We start from the raw sequence: 21,061 nt of genomic DNA on the forward strand, positions 1-21,061 counted from the left end.
GCGATCCCACCCTCGACCCCCGCTAGTAGCCTGGGCAAGCCGCGGAGGCCCCAGGCTGGGCGGTGGGCAGGCGGAGCCAAGGGCCGACCCCCCGCCCCCGGCCGGTCCCTCCCCCTGGCGGGCCCGCCTCTCCCCGCCGCGGCGCTGAAGGAGGGCGGGGCAGGGCCCCCCAGGTCAGTCTCAGCCTCCGGCACTGGCCGAGCAGCTGGAGGCGGCGGAGCGGAAGGTACCCGGGGCCGGGGGCTGGGGTGGCGGGGTGTCCCAGGAACTCGTTCCCTGGAGAGCACTTTTCGCCCTCCTCCGCTTGGCCGGAGCTCGGGCCGCCGGGAGGGGAGGGGGCTTCTGCCAGAGCGCGGGCCGCCCTCCTTCCCCTGGGACGCGCGGCGTCGAGACTGTGCGGGAGTCGGCCGGGCTGGCCCCTCCCTGGGCCGCGGCGAGGGCTCTCCCCCACCCCACCACGGGAACTGCCCAGCGGGGCCTCTGGCCTCCTGTGTCCGAGCCTGTGTCCCTGCCCTTCCCCGCCCGGCTTCCCGGAATCTGTCCCGCCGGGCGAGAAGCCAGGAGGCAACTTGGGTCTCCGCGAGGGAGCCCCAGTGCAGGCGCTCAGACTCGCAGGCGGGTCTGCCCGATGTGGACCTGGGCCCGGGTGTGGGTCTGGGCTCGAATCCGGCTGGAGGTGGGAATTCCCCCAGGCCGGGCCGGCGGAATGGCGGGAATAGGGGCGTGGTGTGACCGAGTGGGGCCTGCCACAGCTCCCAGAGGTATGGACGCCTCCCTAGACGGTTCCATGGAGTGTGCCTGGGGCGGGATGTAGGGGAGGTTGGGAAGGATCTCGCTCGTTTTTATGTAGCAGCAACTCCTCCCTTCCAGACCCCTCCCTCCCTGCACCCCCACAAACCTGGCCAGAGATTATCCTGGGGCTTTGTGCTGGGAGGGTCCGAGGCGGAGTCCTGCGCTCTCTTCTGGTTTTAAAGTTGAGGTGGTATCGGATTCGTTCTCTGGCCCTCAGGGCTGGCCTGCAGGGGACAGCCCAGCTCTGGGTCATCTGGAAATCTAGAGAATGATTGAGGAAACGGTGGGATGTCTTGTCTGCAGGCAGCACCCAGGAGCTTCAGGCTCCATTCCAGCCTCTGTGTCAGGTCGGGGTGGGGTTGGGAAAGGGCCGCTGCTGACGGTCTTAGGGTCAGTGGGGCAGTTCTTCTGGCGCTGCCTCTCACAGGGAGCTGTTTTCCTTGCCATGTTGGCCTTGGGCCTAGTGGCCTGGCCTGGGCCTAGGCCAGCTGCTCTTCTTGTCCAATGAGAGCCGGAAGGGAAAGTTTTCTCATTGAGCTGGGGGCTCCAGGTCACTTAATGCATGCCCTTGCCTCTGAATTCTGTCCTGTGCCTCCCACCATCTGGTGCCACTGAGACTAACCTGCTGTAGAAGGCCAGTGGCATGCTCACACCTAAGCAGCTGTACTCGCCATGGTGGTGACTGTCACCATAGTGGTCATGTCCCAGATGGGGCTGCTCCAGCCTGTTTTTGCACTGCTGGACTAGTGGAACTAGCAGGAGTGGTGGGGGGAGTTGATCCCCTGGGTAGTATTTCCAGGGAGAACCCCCTTTCTGAAGGTGGTTTCCATTTTTGAAAGGATCTACTGGCATGGTGAATGCCTTCTTGCCTGTCTCTCGGGGTACCGGGAAGGGAGCCCCTTTTGTGGTGGGGAGAGTGTGGCCGTATCCTCTCAACTCCTATAAATTCTCTCTGACTCATATCCACTTCCTCTCATCCCAGTTTTGTGCCCGTGTGTGTGTGTGTGTGTGTGTGTGTGTGTGTTTGAGAGGAAGGAGGCCACCCAGGATCCCACCGTTTGGAGAGAACCGGTTTTGGGCTTGGAGTATTCTCTTTCCTAAAAGGCAACCCAAGCCAGGGCTGTGGGGTGGTGGTGGTCTGTGGGGAGTACAGGAGTTCAGCCCAGTTTGACAGGATGTGGGACTGAGAGAAAAAGCCAGGTTTGGGGCTGAGATTAGGTTACCATCCCCTTCTCTCTTAACTGCTCGCTGCCTGGTTGGTGAGGCGACTGGCCCTTGTTCAGCTCTTTTTTGGGAGCTCCTCCCAGCTCCGGCTCCGGTTCTAGCCCCCTCCCCCTTCCCAACAGCCTCGATGGCCATCTAGGCTCCGCAGCCCGCCCTCTCTTCCTTCCAGGCTGGAGGCCTGGGAACCTCAGATGGCTTGGAGGGCAGCTGCTCTCCCCAGGGAGGGAGGAAGTGAAGCTCAGTTCAGGGGCAGGGAGGCCGGGTAGGTGTGATGAACTGTGCAGATGCTCGCTTGGGTGTGTTGGGGGCCGGGGACATACGGAAACCTCAGGAAGCTGACTCTTTGCCCTGAGTCACAGGGAGGGGTGGTGGGCAGGGCCTGGGGGTGAGCTGGATGGAGAGTGGGGGAAGGGGCTGTTCCAGAGGATGGGTGGAGGTGATTCCCTAGTGGATTATTCTCTGTCACTCTGCTGTGGTGGATGTGTGGCTCCCTACAGTGTGGTCATTGTCCCCTGCCTGGGGCTGAGTGACCCAGTGTTGCTGCCAGGCCCAGGAGGAAGGGGGGAGGAGGGCAGACTGCCCGAATGTGGGCTGTGGGCACTGCCGGGACTGAGCCTCCTTTGTGTGACTCGGGGCTGGCTTTGGGGCCTGGGCTGGGGTGGGCCAGGGAAGCTGGTTGGCTGCTGCGGCCCTCTGTCTGGGTTTCCCTGCCTCCTCTTTTTCCCATAGCTGGGGTGATAGGTAGAAAAGGCAACAGACTCCAGAGTCACACAGCCCTGTGTGCCCTGAATGCCATCCCTGTCATGACTCGGAACACACATTGTAACCTTCCTGAGCCTCACTTTCCTAGCGTGTCAGAATGGGAAGGAAGCATGCCATCCACCTTTGCAGGCTTCCAGGACTGAGGGAGATGATCTTTGTCCGAATGCTCAGGACGCTTTCCCTTACCCACCTGTCACCTGGTCGTTGCTTCTGCCAGCCTGTGGGAGAGGGACTCCTCGCTTGTGGCGAGGCAGGCATGACTTGTCCTGAGTGAGGGACGATGTGTTCTTGATTGGACCCTAGTGATTATGAAACTTTAAAAAAGTACCAAATCCTGCTAACGCGTGAAGTCTGACTTGAAGGCCTGGTATATATACCAGATTCAAGCTGCCTCTTCCGGGCATGTCCCTAATCCCCGAGCACCCCTCTAAGTGTCCAGAACCCCACAGTTGGCTCCCAGGTGAGTGGTTCTCCCACCTTCATATTCTGACCTGTCTGGGGAGACCTGCCCCTGCTCCTGCCCCAGAGATTACGATTTCAAGATCAGTTGTCTGAACGATTGGTTCTTGGCAAGAACACACCTGAGCAGGCCCCTTTCCCTCCCTTTGCTGGAGGCCTCGGTTTCCAGGTCTTGGGGAGCCCCCAAAGAAACGTTCTTGGTTCTCCTGGCTTTTCCCCAAACCCACCCCGCCTTTTTCCTGTCAGCCCCAGCCATGGCTGCAATCCGAAAGAAGCTGGTGATTGTGGGGGATGGGGCCTGTGGGAAGACCTGCCTCCTCATCGTCTTCAGCAAGGATCAGTTCCCCGAAGTCTACGTCCCCACGGTCTTCGAGAACTACATCGCAGACATAGAGGTGGACGGCAAGCAGGTGAAGGCCAAGAACCCTCTTGTCTCCCCCTGGGAGCCCCACCCTGTTGCTGTAGACCTTGGATAGCCTTCCTCACCGCCCACCCACCCCTTCCTCCACTCTCCCTGCTGGAACCAGTGCAAGTTAGGAAGCGAAGTTTAGTTTTAGGAAACCTAGCCACACTTCCTGGGTTTCTACGCCCTGACTCTGTAATCTGGGCCCGTTCCTTTTGCCTCTGAGTTTAAGCCCCTCTGACTGCAAAATGGGGAGTGGTAAGGCTTCCTTCAAAAGGCTTTGTGACTTAAAATCAAATTGTGGTGCTCACAACGGCTCATAAGCTACATACAGATCAAGCACCCATGTCTCAGGATTTCTAGAAACTCACCAAATCTATACTGCGGGACGGTGACTCGCATTGTCCCTGGCACACACCAAGTGCTCAAGAGATAGCTGTTGAGTGAACCTAAAGGACCCATGGTTTCAGAGGACCTCTGGGTGGCCAGGGAGGGGGTGGAACTGGGACCTGCAGGCAGCTACTCACTGGCCCCCTGCGGCAGGTGGAGCTGGCGCTGTGGGACACAGCCGGGCAGGAGGACTACGATCGGCTGCGGCCTCTCTCCTACCCGGACACTGATGTCATCCTCATGTGCTTCTCCATCGACAGCCCCGACAGCCTGGGTGAGGTGGGGGTGAGGGTGATGGAGGAAGGGCACGGGGGAGCCCTTGGAATCAGCCACCCCGAGGTAGCTCATCTTGGCTCATTTCAGCCACCTTCCAAGACAGGGTGCTGTTAGCCACCTGTGCTGGGGCCGGGGGTTGGGGGGAGGTGGGGGCTCTGGTCCTTGGGAGGGCTCAGAGGGGGTCCTGTGGGGGCGGGGGGGGCGCTCTGAGCTGTGCAAGGGACTGTTGTGCCCTAGAGCCTCTGACAACTGCTCTGGGGAGAGAAGGGAGCCCCAGGGGGCGGTGGGGGGAGGGTTTCTAGCCTAAGTGGAGGCACCGACACCTGCTGGGACGTGTCTGTGCAGAAAACATTCCTGAGAAGTGGACCCCGGAGGTGAAGCACTTCTGCCCCAACGTGCCCATCATCCTAGTGGGGAATAAGAAGGACCTAAGGCAAGACGAACATACCAGGAGAGAGCTGGCCAAGATGAAGCAGGTGGGTGGGGCAGCCAGGCCGGGAGCCCCTGGAGTGAGGCCTACACTCCAGGTGACCTCCCTCGTGAGGAAGAACCGGAAGGGCCCTTTGTCTCCTGTCCAGTGTCTGATGAAATGTGGTCAAAATCGTGACTCGTCCAAGGTCACTTGTCATTTTAATGTCATCTATTGTCCCTTCCTGTTGAGTCAGGACTATTAAAAGGAGTACCCACCCTCAAAAGCAGCTTCTTACAATAGGTGTTTTGCTTGGGGTATGCAGGTCGGGCCATCAGTGTATACCTGGGAGGTGTGAGCAGACATGGACAGGGGAAGGCGGGCATTGGAAATGGCCAGAAGGCCTGGAGAGTGAGGGTGCTGGCTTATCTGGGAAGTGGCTCTCTGGCCAGAGGACTAGGGCTTATTACAGAAGTTGCCAGGACGAGGAATATGGACTTTCCCAGAAGGATAATTATGGCCAAGTCCTAAACCTGGTCCCACCTGTGTTAGAGAAATTCTTTTGGTAGAGCATGGGGTGTGAGAACTGTGGTGGGGAAGGTTGGTTAGGAGGCAGCAGATACTATTTGGGCCAGAGGAGGATGTACCATGGGGTAACTGGGCCAAGGGAGGTCATTTTTAATGTAAATGCCTTGGGTCCTCACCCAGTAACTATTCAGGGAGGCTGGGACTTGGGTGCTTTGTTGGTTGAGGGCTGGTGGAGGTATTTGTTCTAGTCACTACACCTTACAGGTCAAACAGGGAGAGGTACACCGCCACCAGCTTCCTTTGACATATAGCCTTCTGTCTTCTCAGGAACCTGTGCGATCTGAGGAGGGCCGGGACATGGCGAACCGGATCAGTGCCTTTGGCTACCTCGAGTGCTCGGCCAAGACCAAGGAGGGGGTGAGGGAGGTATTCGAGATGGCCACTCGGGCTGGCCTCCAGGTTCGCAAGAATAAGCGCCGGAGGGGTTGTCCCATTCTCTGAGACCACCGAGGCCTCCCCTCTTCCCCCCCCCCCTCTTCCTTCCACAGAGGGCAGAAGCTGCCATTTCCTGGCCCCACCCCCTTAGGGCTCCTTGGCAAAGGCTCCCTTTTCAGTTCCCTCCCGCCCAGGACTGCATCTGAGTTCCCCAGCCCCACTGGCCCCCAAGGTGATGGTGGTAGGTGGCTCTCCCTCCACACACACTGGGTACCTAGGGCAATTCCCTGCCCTTCGGAGCAGAGTCCCTGCTCCGGCTGCCTTGGTCCAGGGGTGGGGCTCTGGATCCCTTTGACCTTCCCCAGAGGATCATCACACACCAGCACTTTATACACTTCTGGCTCACAGGAGTGTCTGGGGTAGGGGACTTGGAGGGTGCAACCCTGAGCTCCGGGTCTCTGGCTCTACTTGGGGGGGGGCATGAATAAAGGCCACAGGCTCCTACATGTGTGATAGCTTCCTGTCTCTTCCTGGTCCCTATCTTGGCTGTGAGCCGAGTCCCATCTCTAAGTTGCTTGCCAGGCTGGCCCCCACAGTCTGCAAAGGCAGGACTCCCCAGCAGGCAGGGTGGAGTCTGGGAGCAAAGGATGAGGTCATGCCTGGCTCTGGGCCTCGGAGGCGGGTGAGGGGAGTGGTCTGGAGCAGGGGCTAAACTTAGAAGCCTGTGGGTGGCTTCCTTGCCACCTCCCACTGGGTTTCCTCCCCCTGGACCTGGGGGCTGGGTTCCTCTCTGGCATGGAGGGGTAAGGCCCAGGGCAGGGTGACAGTCCCATCCTCCCTTCTGGGGTCCGCTTGGGAGCTCAGGAAGGCCACAAGGAGGCTTTTGCATAGAACAAGATTTTTGTTTTCAGTTTTTCTTCCTCCCCCTTCCCCCAGTCGTTAGCAGCTTGATGTGTCATTCTCCCCAGCGGGGGAGGGGTGGAATGGCGCTGACTGTAAACTCCCTCCCCCACACCCCCTCCCCCAGCCTTCCTGTCCTGCAGTGGGGCAGCTTGGCTGGGCTCTGGTTCAGGCTGGGTTCTGGTTCAGGGTCGGGTGGGCGGTTAAGGCTTGGCTGGTGTGAGAAGGCTGTCTCCTGTGTCTTCAGAGCTCATTCCTCCATTCTGGCTCTACTTGCAGGGACAGGCCATCTTCTCCCTCCCGCTCCTGGGGGAGGTAGTCGTGACTTTGGGGCCCTAGAAAGAAAAAGAGGTGAGCCTGTCTTCCTTAGCTCCTCCCCTTGTGCTGTCCCCTACCTGGCCCCGCCATACCTGAGATAGAGGACCTGAGCTTACTCAGGCCTTGGAGCAAGTTCTGTCCCTGCTGCAGGTCCAGTTTGGCAGGGAATGGGCACCCGGTGTACCCCCCGTTTTCTTTACAGAACTCCAGGAATCTGTGGGGTACAGGGACATTCACACACATAGAGCTGTGCAGGCCTGGCCGAGGCACGGCTTGGTCCTACTACACTGGCATGTGCCTCTGGGCGAGCAGCTTATCCTCAGTGAGGCAACTTAAAGGGGGCTACTGAGGACCACTAGATGAACCCACTTAATAGACCTGAGGATTAACTGAGCCACAAGGAGGTGCTTAATATAGCTGCACCTGCCCCAGGCTGGGGGTGGTGGCTCCCAAGAGGGATTATGGGGGTGCCAATGCTCACACTTTCCAGTCAGGGTCATGGCCCAGGAGGAGCGGGTTGCCCACCACGATGAGCAAAGCCTTGGCCCGGGTCACAGCCACGTTGAACCTCTGGAAGGAAGGAGTGCTAGGGTCAGAGGAGGGAAGGACCTGAAGGAAGGAATCGCTCACACCGGCCACCAGCCCTCAAACCTTGGGGTTCTTAAGGAAACCGAGGTTGAAGTCCAGATCCAGCTGCACAAAGCTCTGGCTGCTCCGCACGGTGGAGATGAGGATGACGCTGCGTTCTTGGCCTTGGAACTCTTCCACGGAGCCCACCTGGAGGGTGAGAGACAGGGCCTGCAACCTGGGGCTCGCAGGGGAAATCGAGGGCCCGCCCCCTCCTCGGGGAGCCTGAGCACCAAGGTGAGTGCAGAGAGATCCTGGGCATTTGTCACAGTGGAGGGACTGAGCAGGAAAGAGAGCATGAGGATTGCCCTGGAAGCTGAAACCTGAAAGGGGAGTCCAGGTAAAGGCGTGCAGGCTAGAAAGGATTCTCAGCCAAGAAACAGAGCTGCAAGGACTTGGTAACCCAGAGCAGTGGTTTTCAAACTTCCTGAAAAACAATTGCTAAGTACTTATAGACAAACTGGAGGCCTTTAAACCTTCAAGCACCGGTTTTCCACCCTAGCCACGTGCTAGATCACCTGAGGAGCCATAAAAAAATGGCCCTGCCCTGGCTCTGTCCCCAGAGAGCCATGCCAGCAGGCCAGGTGTGGCTCTGGCACCAGTTGCTAAAAGCTTTCCAGGTGATTCTTATCCGCAGCCAGGGGCAAGGACCGCCACCTGAAGAGTCAAGGTGCAGACTCACTCACAGGGTGGGAATGGTGCTCGGGGCACACCACCACGTGACAGGGCAGGCAGGCTGGGAGTTGGGATTTTAACCTCAGGGCAGAGGCCTCAGACAGCCAGCCTACAGCTAAGAATCAAGAATCTGCTGGGGTGCTTCTTGGTCCCAGCCCAGGAGGACAAGCCAACAAGCTGGGATCTGCAGGAGTGAGGGCCGGGGTGAGCCCCCTTGGGTCTCAGGCAGTTAGGGTGGGCCGCCTGGGGAGGTCTCTGGAAGCGGAGGGAAGTGTGGGGAGGGTGAAACAGTGGTGAGTGTCACCTTCAAGTCTTTGATGTCATCCAGTCCCCGAAGCTCCTTGTCAAGTCTGGTGATGCAATGACGGATTTTTTCCACCTGGAAGATGGGGACAGGTGCCTTTCTTTCATGCCATTACCCCAGTGCAAGAGGGAGCCAGGCAGGAGGCCAGGGAGCTGGGGGGGGGGGGGCAAAGAGGGAGGGACAGCTGACAGCTGAGCTCTTCTGAGCTCAGCAGAGGCCTGAGCTCCTGGAATCTCCATCTAGTGGTCTGGCTATGGAGGAGGTAGGGTCTAGTTGCCAGGGCAGGGGTGGGTGGGGGGAGGTGTCACACCCTCAATAGGAACTGAGGGCCTGACCTGCTTCCGATAGGGAGAGATGACACCCACGCTTCGGGGGCTCAGGCGGGCTTTGCCCTTCTTGGAGGAGGGGGCCAGGAGCAGCTTCAGGTAGGAGGTCACTGTGGCAGCCTCTTCTGGGTTGAAGAAGGATGGACTGTTGCCCTCACGCTCGTCCTTGCCCATTACGCCGTGAAAGATGATGGGAAAGCCCTGGATAAGGGTCAGGGGAAACCTTCAGCCAGACCACCTGTGTCCCTTCTCTCCCAGCCCCACACCCACCTAGGGAATGTGGGATACCGGGCCAAGGGGACAAAGCCTGTGACTTTTGCTCAGACCCACCTCCTACCTTGTACCTTCAGTAGAAGGGAAGCTAGGATACAGGGGCGGCAGCCTGAGCCCCTGCCCTGTTCAGCCTCACCTGTTGAGGCAAACCCTCCCAGCGGCAGAAGCGCTCTCGGTCCACAACATCAGCACAGGCCTGCAGCTCTCCTTCATAATAGAGTCGGTTAGGAATGTCCAGTATGGTGGGGTGGGACCTGGGGGGCAGGAGGAGGAAGATTACTTCCACCCCACCTTTGGGGTCCCCCCACAGCATCCCCTTGCCGCCCACCCTCTGTGGACGGCAGACTTGCGGGACTACAGTGTGCGGCTGGACACTCTTAATTGCATGAGAGGCAGAACCCAGCAGGGGTGCTAGTCAGAGAGCATCTGGTCCATGGATTTCACGGGCCAGTCAAATTTAAAAGGAAACCACAAGAAAGGGGGAACCCATCCTCAGGTTTCCATTTTGTCAAGGAAGGACAGTACAAAACCAATTTTCATCTACTACTGCCATGATTTGATGAAATAACATGTTAAGCCTAAAAGAAAGAATAACACAACAGCTACCGCTGGGTGAATGCTCAGTGGGACTTAGTGAGGAACTGAGAGCTCAGAAATTCATCTGAGCATTTTAGGTACATGAACTCCTCAACTAAATCAGGTACAGCTCTTTAATCTGAATAACGATTAGGTTTATTTGAAAAGCCACACTGTCCAGATTTTCCTGATTTCCCCTCAGACTGCCGGGAGACCAGACAAACCCCCCAATACACGGATAAGCAAACTGCTCTAGAGTGAAGCCACTTTCGAGGTCAGCCCGTGAGCAGCAGTGATGGGGCTAGAACGGAGGTCACGGGATGCCCATGGCCCACCCCCAAGCTCTGAGCAGCGTGCCGGTAGGAGGGAGCCCCGGGCAGGGACTGTGCGGAGCGGGTGAAGGCGCAGACTGGCAGGCACAGTGAGAGGCAGGGTACCTGTAGTTGCGCAGCAGCTTGGTTATGAACTGGGGGTCATAGCCACTGGAGCCCTTCTTGTACAGGGTGTTGTAGGTCAGCAGCCGCTCCAGCAGGGAGTAGCCCAGCCCATGCTTCTGGGTCAGCGGGGAGCGCAGCACAGGCCCCAGCTGCCTAGGGTCTCCTGCCAGCACCAGCTGCCCTCCCGGATTGTCTGTTTCCTGGACTTCCATCAGCCCTGAGAGGCGGGGTGTCATGGGGACAAAGTTAAGCAGTGGGACCACCCCCAACCCCATGCAGCATGGTTCACATGCAGCCTGCCCCGAACCCCTCACCTGCTATGGCCACCAGACTCTCGGGCTCCATGGAGTGGCCGGCCTCGTCGATGAAGATGTGTGTGAAGTGATCAATGGGAAACTGAGCTGAGACCAGCCTGGGAAGCATCAAGCGGACCAGGGGTCACATCCAGGCACCTGACCACCAAACCGAATGCCCACCCAGGCCGGCCTCTCGCCCCACTTCCAGGCACCGTTCTTCCCCAGCCTCCTTCCTTAACACACACGATACACACACACACACACACACACACACGCACACGCACACTTCCCACCTGCTGGCCGTGATGAGCGTGGTAATCAAGACTCGATATTCCTGTAGCTTCTTCTTGGCAGGAAACACATAATCCCCCTTCTTTGGATCCCAGTTACAGCAGGGCTGTGGGGTGCAAAGGTACAGGGGGAAATCAGCCAACTCTGCCCGTCCTCACCCTCATGCTGGCTCTGGGTCTCCTAGGCCATTTTATTCAGCCCCTCACTTCCCACACAGGGAAATGGAAGGCCCGAGAGTGGTCCCGACCCACCCAAGCTCCCACAACAAGTATCAGAGTCCAGGTAACCTCATTTCCTGGCCCCAGCATCCACCCTGAGCCATACCTAGCTAGCACTTGCCGTCCCTCAGCCCAGCACACATCTCCAGGTACCTTGATGTCCTCGGGCACCATGCGGATGTCCCTGCTGGGGGCCAGGAGGCGGTAGATGGAGCTGGGCAGGTGGACCCGGAGCCGCTGACAGAGGAGGTCAGCCCCTGAGTTGGACGGAGCGCAGGCCAGGATGTGGGCTTTGGGCAAGTGTTTCACCACCTGGGGTGGGGAGAAGCACAGTGTGGGAAGCAGCCTCTTTGGCTCCAGAGGGAGGGGTGGTGGAGGGACCTGGTTGTGACTCATGTTGGCATGGGGTGGCATTTATGTCCCAGACCTGAGGGAAGCAGTGACCCAAAAGCCAAGTTTTGACCCCTTCCTCCCAACCCCCCACCCCCAACAAGTCCAAGTCCGCACTTTACTGCTGGAAACCTAGTATAGTGAATATTCGAGTGTATAACGGCCAAAAAGTGACTGGTGACTCCGAGTCATGTGGAACCCCCCTGTCCAACAATGCTTAGCGGCCACACTGAGTCTTGATGCCAGCCAGGGGGTGATCAGGGAGCTGGAAGCACCCAGAATCTGAGAGCTGCTCGGTCCCTGGGGGCCTTCAGTGTAGGCCCTGGGTCTCTGGTCACGCCCCACCTGCTTGATGGCTTCCACTAGGGTGACAGTCTTGCCAGTGCCTGGAGGCCCAAAGATGATGTAGGGGGCTGGACGGGTAGTGCCCATGACAATGTACTTCATGGCCTGCAGCTGCTCAGGGTTCGACTCCAGACTGCGGTCATACAGCCTGGCAGAAGGGCCGGAAACAGGATGTCAGCTGGTGTCCCAGAGGCCTCCCCGATTCCATCCCCAATGCCCCACACTCCCAAGTGGCCCCAGAGCACCCCTGCCCAGTCTCACTTGAGCTTCACATCTGAGGGCAGCAGTGGGACCCCACGGGAGGCCGTGGGAAAGAGCATGGGCCACAGCGGCCAGCGCCCCGTGAGCTCCAGGGCACGGTGCTGCACACGCAGAGGCTGGCGGTTGAAGGTGAAGTTCACCTTGAAGGTCAGCCCATCCACAAAGCGGCTGAGGAGGCTTTGGGAAAGGAGGGGGGGAAAGAGCTCTGGTTAGGGGCCAGGACGCTCTGCATCTATCCTGATTCCATTCCCACTTTTCAAAACAGCCATATGGAAACCGCCCCCCACCCCACAAGGAAAAGCTGCTATTGAGGCATCTCAGGGTTACCCCTGAAGAAAAGCTCTGTCCCCGGGGTCCCACTCATTTCAGCGAAAAACACAGCTGCTGCTCTGGCCTAAGAATTATCTGTAGACCCTTCTAGCATCTCAAGGGTCCCCCAATACCCACCTCGTGGAAAAGCTCAGCTTGACACGGTCCAATTCCACCTTATGGACAAAGCCCTTATAGGTGACAGGGTTTTCCTGATGGGTCTCAGAAGACAGAAGTGCAAACAGGTGGTCACCCCGCAGCACTGAGGGGCGGCTCTCGGTCACCCCGGGAACCTGTGGTGGGGGTGGACACAGGCAAGCTTCTATCCCAGGGATGGCTACTAGAGGGCCCAACCGCCCAGCTCTCCAGACCTCCTCTGAGAGCCAAGGATCTGAGGTGGTGTTGTCCTTCTACCCCAAGACCCTTCCACCTGCCATGGCAGAAGTTTGGGGATGGGCAAGAAGACAAGTCTTCCCAAAATGCACAGAGAGACTGAGCCCAGCAGTCCATTTACCATTTCAGGACTTGAGAGCCAGATTCCCAGCCCATCTGTTTGCCCTCTCAGCCAGCTCAAATCCTGCTCTGCCCTTGAAATCTTGCTCAAAACTCAGCTCCATGAGGCGCCTGGGTGGCTCAGTGGGTTAAAGTCTCTGCCTTCGGCTCAGGTCATGATCTCGGGGTCCTGGGATCGAGCCCCGCATCGGGCTCTCTGCTTGGCAGGGAGCCTGCTTCCTCTTCTCTCTGCCTGCCTCTCTGCCTACTTGTGATCTCTGTCTGTTAAATAAATAAATAAAATCTAAAACAAACAAAACCTGCAACAACTCAGCTCCTGCAGGAATCTTCCCTGATCATACCAGCCCCCCTGCCTCTCTTAGCAGGTGTCCTCCTTGGCACCTGTGTGCAGCACCCAATGCTCCTGCGTTACTCTGGGCTTATGTGTACAACGCTTGACATCTGAGAGCCGGACAGGGATATAAGAATTATCCAGCCCAGCTCTGTACTTTTTAGCTAAGGGAACTAAGGCCCAGAGAGAGCAAGAGACTTGCCCAAGGCCACATAGCTAGTGGTAGCCACATGTGGATGAAAACCCAGTCCCGCCCTCCCCACCGCCCTGCTCTAACAAGACACCATCAGGGACACAGAACAGTGCTCTCTCCTGAGCCTATGGGCTGGCTGACGCAAGTCCACCCGCCCCACACCAGCCCCGAGCCCCGACCTCCAGGGTGAGCAGCCTCGGGTTCTGGTCCGCGGGGTCCCACGTCATGGGCACCGACTCCAGGTCATAGTGCCGGATGTCATGTTCCATCTGTAGCTCCTCTAGGTGCAGCAGAAGCCGGAGCTTCACCTCGTAGTTCCTCCACTGCAGGCCTGTCTCCAGCTGGGCCCTAGCAGTGGCCGGGGGAGCGGGGGGGCGGCACGGAGGTGAGAACAGGATGGGTCAAGCCACCCCCATGCCCAGGAGCCGCCGCCCTCTCCCATCCAAGGCTCTGGGGCTCTGGGGCTCTGAAAGCACCAGGAATCAGAAGACTAGAAGGGCAGAGAAGCAGCTGGAAGCTCAGAAGCCTTGGCACACAGAGCCCTGGCTCTACTCCTTCCTTCTAATGCCCCTGCCCCCTACTTCAGACCTGCCTTGGCATCCACACCATGGATGCTATGGGCTGGAACATTCTCCCGCCAAGATGCTCCTGTGACGTACACCCTCGCCTCATTCAAATGTCGTTTTCTGCTCCATACCACCTTCTCAAAAGAGGCCAGCACTAACTGCCCTTCACAAGACCGTACACACCATCCCTTTATCTGAAATTGTAGTTTCACTTGCGTTCTTCGGAGTACCTGGCACTACCTGAAACTGTACGATAGATGCTCATTTCCCCCCACTGCCATGGGCAAGGCCCTCATCACCTTGAACAGTGCCTGGCTCGTGCTGCGTGCTCAGTACAGAAACGAAGGAATGGAGCACAGGAGGCTGGGGACAGAGCTGTGAGGCAGAGGGGAGAGACTGGAAGGCAGCACGAGGGGGCAGAAGGGTGGCTCTTACTTTATCTCAGCGATCTCCTTTGGGGCAGTGAAGACACTTGTCCCCTGAAGAAGGATGGGGAGTAGCTGCCGGAGGCGAGGGGGTGGGTAGTACGTGCCCAGCGCCATACTCAGCTCCAGGTCATAGCCCTTAGCGCTGCAAATGGGGGGAAGCAGAGTGACCACAAGTCCGAGATCTCACCCTTCGGAGTGGTGGAGACAGCCCCTCCCTGGAAAATGCAAGAAACCCTTCTAGAAAACTGCTGCTGAAGGGGTCAGCAGCTTTTGCCCCAGGAGGCAGAACTTACTACCCCATGAGGCTGAGCATCCCAAGGCTGGACCATTCTTTTTTGGGAAAGAACCATACTTGGAAACATTCAAAAAACACATGTGGGGGGGGGCGTGCCTAGGTGGCTCAGTGGGTTAAGCCTCTGCCTTTGGCTGAGGTCTTGATCTCAGGGTCCTGGGATTGAGCCCCACATCGGGCTCTTTGCTCAGCAGGGAGCCTGCTTCCCTGTCTCTCTCTGCCTGCCTCTCTGCCTACTAGTGATCTCTTTCTCTATCAAATGAATAAATAAGATCTTTAAAAATAAAGAAAGGAAGAAAGAAAGAACAGGCACAGGTTCCTTTGCGGGTGAAGTGTTCTAAAACGGATCATGGTGTTAGTGGCCCGTATCTGTGAATATACTGAGAACCTAAATTGTGTACTTTAAATGGGTGAATTGTACAGTATGTGAATTATCTCCACAAAGCTATAAAAGGGAGAGAGAGAGGTCTACCACAGGCTGCCTGACAATCCAGCATGCGACCGAAAATGCTTAGCGTTTTTCCAGGGTCACCTGCAACTTTCTTCCCTGACAAAAAAGGTCTCTGAGGCCCAGAGGAGTTACAAACTCACTTGGGAAAGGGGCCCTGGCTCAGGCTCTGGACTCTTCCCACGGGCCCCCACTGTCGTGCTGGGTACCGCAGCCCGGACTGGGTTGGAGGGGAAAGGTGTTACCGATCAGGTCTCTCTCCTTCCTCTATCCGGCTGGTCACTACAGGGTTTCCAGTGATCCGGGTGCGCTTGAAGGGAGTCGTGGGCTTCAACTGCGCAGCCAGGGGACTGTGGGCAACAGCGGCCAAGAATCGGGCGATGTAGAAGGTACCAGCTCCTTCTGAACCCGACTCCCCAGGGCCCAGCAGCTCCCAGAGCACTGTGGCCGGGAAGTAGCCCACAAAGCTGGTCTTGCAATGGACATGGAGCTCGTAGCACTCGCCTGAAGGAGGACAGCAGAGTGAGAGGGGACAGGGAAGGGACACTCCCCCAGCAGCTACAGCCCAGGGCAGGAACCACCCCCTCCCCTCACCCAAGGGACAACAAGGGCGTGTTTCCCGAGGCACTAACTCTTCCCAGGGCAAGTCCCTATTCACCAAAGGCTTTTTCCTGTGGAAACCCACTCACCAGGGCCCAGTGGGCAGGGCAGCTCTTGTTCTCCATTGTAGAAGGCAAACTGGGGGGTCCGGCAGAGTGGGAAGAGGTGAGTGAGGGTGACAGGCTGAGTTCCTCCGTTCCGAAGCCTCAGGGTCAGCACCTCCTTGCAGTTCAAATCCAGGCGGATAAGGAGCTGCCCATCTCGGGCTTCATGGGGCCCCTGGACTTCCACGTCCACCCCATGTTTCCCGTGAAGATACTCAGCCCTGGGGAGAGTGGGAGTTAAGGTGGGGCTGGGACAGGAAGGGCCTAGAACAGGGGAGGCTGGCAAAGTACCAGCTCAGCTCAGGAACCCCACCGCCTCTCCCCCAGACGAGCTTGCTCCTTCCTCACCCTTCCCCCACTCCTTGAAGGAGGGCACCTTACCCCAACCTGAGGCTACCAACTCTTCCCTCAGCCAGGTGGATACCCCCCCAACCCATACCAACACACCTGTCATAGAAAATCTTGGCTAGCAGTGACTTGTGGTGTTTGCTGATGTCTGACCCTAGCTTCACTCTCCTCTTTTCTGGGAACCACACGTTAGCCCAGCGGTCGAGTCTGAAGAACCTGACCCGAGTCTTGGTGACGTAGGCCAGATTTGCAATCTTCATTCCATACAGCATGGAGGAGAAGCCAGGGGCAGGGGTCCCAAAGCTGCCGGAAGCAGAGGAGACTGGGAAGTGAGGGAAGGCAGGGGAGCTTGGTGGGGAGGGCAGAAGGGGACCGTGTCTGCGGGTTGCTCTATGTGGGACATACCAGCATGGCTGCGGAACAGGACAGGACCCAGGGACAGAGACTCAGGCCGGGGGGTTCATAGGAATTTTTAATGTTCTTAGGGAATTCAGTAGGCTTCCCAAGACAAAATATGATTGTTTAAAACAGCAGGTTGTAGACAGTGCATTTCTGAGGAGGAAAGCTCAGTGCTGGGCTAGTGATTTGGAGGACTAAAGGAAGAGAAAGAAAGGAGTGAAGATTTTTGTGGGGGAGAGGGGAGGGGGATTATTTGGGACAGAAAAAAAGATAGCAGTGACCCAGCGGAAAGAGCTGGGGCTAAGGGGAAGCCAACTGAGAGGATTCAGAGGGGTGGACCTGGGGTCCTGCCTGATGGTGGAGGAGGGGAGAGAGGGGTCAGAGAGCACAGATGTCCAGGGTGTGTGGGCAAGGTGGCTGATCAGACAGCAGTTTCCACCCGAAGTCAAAGGGTGCAGGTGGAACCCAAGCAGGAAGGGAAAGGATCCTTCTCCAGAGATCAAAGAGCTTGGTTTTGTGCCTAGAGAAGGTGAAGACAGGGAAAACTGGTCAGAAGGACAACAACTTCAAGGTTTAGTGCCTGGAATTCAGTTTAGTCAACACTTACAGAGACCTTTATGTGCCAGACCCTGCGCTAGGCCCTGGGGGTTCAAGGAAGCGAAAGACCCAGGCCCGCCTCGAGGAGCCCAGCACAGACTGAACACATGGATTCCGGCGTGCTGCCGGGGGCGGGGGGGCGCAGCCAAGGAGGGACACGGAGCTAGGCTGTCTGCAAAGGCTTCCCTGGGGACAGCGGTCTGAACCGAGTCCTGAAGAACGAATGGGTGTCAACCAGGCACAAGAGCTCGGAGTGCAAAGTGTGAGCCCAGGCGGAGGGTTATGTAAGGAGAGGTGCTGGGGGCCGCGGGCGGGGTGAACCTCCCACTTGGCCCCAGGCTGGGTCACCTCGGCCTATTTCACTTCTCAGAGTCTTGCTTTCCTCCCCTGTGAAACAGGGATAATGCCAAGTTCCCCAGTGGGGCTGCTATGAGAGACGGGAGCTGCGGTGTCCGTCTAGCCAGCGCCTGGCACATAAGGAGATCTCTGTAAGGTGTGCGCCGGTCAGCATTAGCATCACACACAGCCGGGGGCACTACCGTGAGAAGGGTGGGGCGGGCGTGGTGGGAGGCAGCAGAGGTGGGCAGGACCAGGTCACACAGGTTGGCATGCCAGGCCGGGGAGCCTGGACTTGACCCTGAAGACCCAGCAGCTCCTTTCCTTTCCTTTCCTTTCCTTTCCTGGCAACCAGGAGCTGGTGGGGACGGGGCATCCCCACATGTGACATGCCCAAGATCTAGACCGCTGACCACCCTCCCTCAGTGTGTTCTAGGGAACGAAAGCAAATGCTCGTTCCTAGGAACCACGGTAAGCCCTACTTAACTGGCAAGGCTAACGCAGCATGGTCATTACTAGCGTGTAATGAGATCATTCATGGTCTGGACCATTCCCTGGTGCCCCCTGCCTGTCACTCTGCCCCTCTCCCTACTCACCCCAAGCAAATGAGAGTGATACTATTCGGGAAACTTTCAATCAGCTCTGATTTGTTTTAAAAAGATAGTCAATCATTTCCAAAACATAACAGAAAATGCTCAGTAAGTGGTACCTACTATTATTAGTATTCGTATTAGTAGTAACAGTAGTACTAAGAGTAGCAGTGGTAGTAGGAGTAGTAACAACTTACTTGCAGCCCACAGCAGAGGCTACACTGTGGTTACAGAACCCCCGCGGGTGGTGGGTTTTAAGCAGGGGAGTGGCAAGGTCTTATGTGCATTTCAGATCACTCTGGCACCAGGACTGGTGGATTTGCTGGAGGATTTGCTGGAGGCAAGACTGAAGGCAGGGACACCAGTTAGAAAAAGGCCATTGCAACAGTCCAATTAAAAGATGACAAGGGCCTGCACGAGGTAGTGGTGAGGACAGAAGAGGAGCTCTGCAGGTCGGATAATGTATTTAGAATGGGAAATGAGCAGAAGTTGGTGACTGACAGGAGGGGGGAATGGAAGTGGGGAAGAGGGAGGCGTCCAGGACAGTACTCAAATCCATGCCTTGGTTTCCGGGCGCATTCCTGGGATAGGAGGGAAAGACAAGAGGAGGACACTGGAGGGGCGACCATGACCTTTGGATTTGGACACGCTCAGTTCGAGATTCCTGGGGTCCAGAGGCAGCTGGCTGCAGGAGTCGGAAACCGAGAACTCAGGCCAAAACCAAGCCTGAGTCCAGACTAACACTCAGGAGATCCTCGGGGACCCAAGGAGGAGGAGAAAACTCCCTGAGAAAGGGAGGAGAATCAGCTGGAAGTCTACAGGCTCAAAGGCTGCCCAGAGGTCCAGTCACAAAGGGTCCAAAATCAGGAGTCACTGTCATTCCCCAGGGCCCCTCGATAAGTACCCCAGATCGAGCACAGACTCAAATGCCAGTGGACGCCAGCTATGGGCATCTTCCATACCTGACCCTCTCAGGCACCTGTACACTCCCCTTTCTGAGCCATGGGTGGAAGAAAGACTCACACGCCCCCTAACTCCATTTGAGGAAACAACAGTGCAGGTACCTAGGGATGCAGCGGGCTCTCAGCATAGTGCCGGGGAGCAAGCCGGGCTCCAAGGGGGCTGCGCAATCCCGAGAGCGCAGTCCTGTCTCAAAGTGGGGGCAGCTGCTTGCTGTTCATGTTCGCTGTGGCCGGCAGGAAATGCAGCCAGATCTTCTGGCTTTCAAGAGAAACCCAAGTCGCGGCGCCTGGGTGGCTCAGTCGGTTGGGCATCCGACTCCCGGTTTCGGCTCTGGTTATCATCTCCTGCTCTGGAGATGGAGTCCCCCCATGTCAGGCTGCCTGCTCAGCAGGCAGTCTGCTTCCCCTCTGTGCCCCCTCTCTCAAATAAATCAATCTTGAAAAAAGAGAGGGAGAAGCCCAAATCAAAATATGAATGTGAAGTCTCCTAGTTTTGGAAACTTCCGCATGAGCACAGGGCAGGAGGAACTCAACTTTGCAAGTTTTGCAACTTCTGCCCTGGGTACTACCCACCATCTCAGTATTTCTCAAATTACTCCCCAGCCCTATCACCACTCCCCAAATTCCCTTACCCCAGGGTCTAAGGCAACAGTCAGAACAAAAACATTTTTTTTTCCATCAGAAACTTAGTACATGCTTGTGGGGAAAAAAGTCCCTACTCTTGTACTCTTCATCTAGTCGCCCAGATTTCTAGGAAGAAAGATGAACACATCCATCCGACATGACCAGATGAAAAGATGTTCCAAAGGCAGAGCAATGCAAATTACAGTCAAACCGAGACACCATTTGACTCCTGTTAGACCGACAAAAGTGGAAAATCATCAGAGCATGTGAAGTGGGCTCTCTCACATACTACTGACAGAAAGGGGAAGTCTGACCACCTTTTGGGGAACAATCTGGAACGTCTCCGAACATGGGAAATACAGGTCTCCTTTAACCAAGGAACCACTTTCCTGGGATGGTACCCCATAGAAAGAAAAGTGCCTGTGTGTAAGGATCTGATTTGGGGCACCGGGGTGGCTCAGTCCTTGAGCGTCTGCCTTCAGTTCAGGTCACGATCCCAGGATCCTGGGATCGAGTCCAGCATCCGGCTCCCTGCTCAGCGGGAAGCCCGCTTCTCCCTCTCCCACTCCCTCTTCTTGTGTTCCCTCTCTTGGTGTGTCTCTCTGTCAAATAAATAATTTTTAAGAGTCCTAAAAAAAAAAAAAAAAAAAGGATCTGATCTGACAATACTTAGCAGACGGCTGAATAAACTGCCAACGCCCACACACGGGAAGCTAGGCCTCGGTGAAAAAGAACCACACCCACCCAGATGCCTAAAATTTAAAAGGCCGACAACACCAAATGTGGGTGAGGATACAGACACACCAGCACACTCCTGCATTGTCAACTGGAGTAGAAACTGGTGTAATCACTTTGGAAAAAGGCGCCGTTTCGTGTCAAACTAAACATAGGATGCCATGTTCTTATTTTTAACAAAGAGAATATCACATGTGCAATAAAAATTCCATTAATAAAACCCAGTATAGACCTCGCACTAGTATTTATCCAGTAAGTGGGTGGGAGAAGTGGGTGCAAGGATTAGCAAGTAAATTCAGACTACTTTTGTTTTGTTTTGTTTTTTGAAGATTTTATTTATTTATTTGACAGACAGTGAGAGAGGCAACACAAGCAGGGGGAGTGGGAAAGGGAGAAGCAGGCTTCCTGCTGAGCAGAGAGGCCGATGTGGGGCTCGATCCCAGAATCCTGGGATGGTGACCCGAGTTGAAGGTAGACACTTAACCTCAGAGCCAGCCAGGTGCCCCCAGACTATGCTTTTATGAACAAAACAGATCACACTGCGAACACTGAACCATAGGCTGGCACAGAGCGCTGCTGGGCAGGAGCCTGGAGTGTTAGATGTCAGGTGGGACACATGGTCCAGACTTGGACATATATATAATTATATAATATCACATACCATTATAAATGTGGTAAGTATGTAATTTACATACACCTTTACATATACTGTCCAAACGTGAACACACATATAATATATAAATATACTAGGGCGCCTGGGTGGCTCAGTGG

General features: G+C 56.5%; 2 protein-coding genes across 3 annotated transcripts in view; one reads left to right on the forward strand and one right to left on the reverse strand.

Annotated features, from left to right (window-relative positions):
* On the forward strand, positions 1 to 6,182 carry RHOC (ras homolog family member C). Its single transcript, XM_047724500.1, has 5 exons — positions 1 to 226; positions 3,484 to 3,647; positions 4,184 to 4,304; positions 4,652 to 4,782; positions 5,571 to 6,182. The coding sequence occupies exons 2-5, from the start codon at positions 3,492 to 3,494 to the stop codon at positions 5,742 to 5,744; spliced, it is 582 nt and encodes a 193-aa protein (XP_047580456.1). The 5' UTR covers positions 1 to 226; positions 3,484 to 3,491; the 3' UTR covers positions 5,745 to 6,182.
* MOV10 (Mov10 RISC complex RNA helicase) overlaps positions 5,773 to 21,061 on the reverse strand; it is a 23,925-nt gene continuing 8,636 nt past the window's right edge. Inside the window, exons 2-21 of one of the 2 annotated variants that reach the window (XM_047724494.1) lie at positions 18,167 to 18,315; positions 16,147 to 16,966; positions 15,685 to 15,920; positions 15,241 to 15,499; positions 14,263 to 14,397; positions 13,441 to 13,609; positions 12,363 to 12,517; positions 11,916 to 12,092; positions 11,655 to 11,802; positions 11,073 to 11,231; positions 10,704 to 10,807; positions 10,429 to 10,526; positions 10,115 to 10,331; positions 9,238 to 9,355; positions 8,838 to 9,029; positions 8,503 to 8,577; positions 7,548 to 7,673; positions 7,378 to 7,466; positions 6,989 to 7,110; positions 5,773 to 6,913 (exon numbers count right to left, since the gene is read on the reverse strand). In XM_047724494.1, coding sequence (XP_047580450.1) covers positions 6,822 to 6,913; positions 6,989 to 7,110; positions 7,378 to 7,466; positions 7,548 to 7,673; positions 8,503 to 8,577; positions 8,838 to 9,029; positions 9,238 to 9,355; positions 10,115 to 10,331; positions 10,429 to 10,526; positions 10,704 to 10,807; positions 11,073 to 11,231; positions 11,655 to 11,802; positions 11,916 to 12,092; positions 12,363 to 12,517; positions 13,441 to 13,609; positions 14,263 to 14,397; positions 15,241 to 15,499; positions 15,685 to 15,920; positions 16,147 to 16,319 — 2,844 coding nt within the window. In that variant the 5' untranslated portion in view covers positions 16,320 to 16,966; positions 18,167 to 18,315 and the 3' untranslated portion in view covers positions 5,773 to 6,821. The remainder of the gene's footprint in view (positions 6,914 to 6,988; positions 7,111 to 7,377; positions 7,467 to 7,547; positions 7,674 to 8,502; positions 8,578 to 8,837; positions 9,030 to 9,237; positions 9,356 to 10,114; positions 10,332 to 10,428; positions 10,527 to 10,703; positions 10,808 to 11,072; positions 11,232 to 11,654; positions 11,803 to 11,915; positions 12,093 to 12,362; positions 12,518 to 13,440; positions 13,610 to 14,262; positions 14,398 to 15,240; positions 15,500 to 15,684; positions 15,921 to 16,146; positions 16,967 to 18,166; positions 18,316 to 21,061) is intronic. The other variant, XM_047724493.1, reaches the window with a different exon arrangement.

This window comes from Lutra lutra, chromosome 4, assembly GCF_902655055.1.
Source record: "Lutra lutra chromosome 4, mLutLut1.2, whole genome shotgun sequence".
NCBI lineage: Eukaryota > Metazoa > Chordata > Mammalia > Carnivora > Mustelidae > Lutra > Lutra lutra.

Excerpts from the sequence above, each read along its gene's own strand:
- RHOC (XM_047724500.1), top strand. The coding sequence starts at position 3,492 with ATGGCTGCAATCCGAAAGAAGCTGGTGATTGTGGGGGATGGGGCCTGT. Across the intron at positions 3,648-4,183 it reads TAGAGGTGGACGGCAAGCAG|GTGGAGCTGGCGCTGTGGGA; the intron begins GTGAAGGCCAAG and ends CCCCTGCGGCAG. Across the intron at positions 4,305-4,651 it reads CGACAGCCCCGACAGCCTGG|AAAACATTCCTGAGAAGTGG; the intron begins GTGAGGTGGGGG and ends GTGTCTGTGCAG.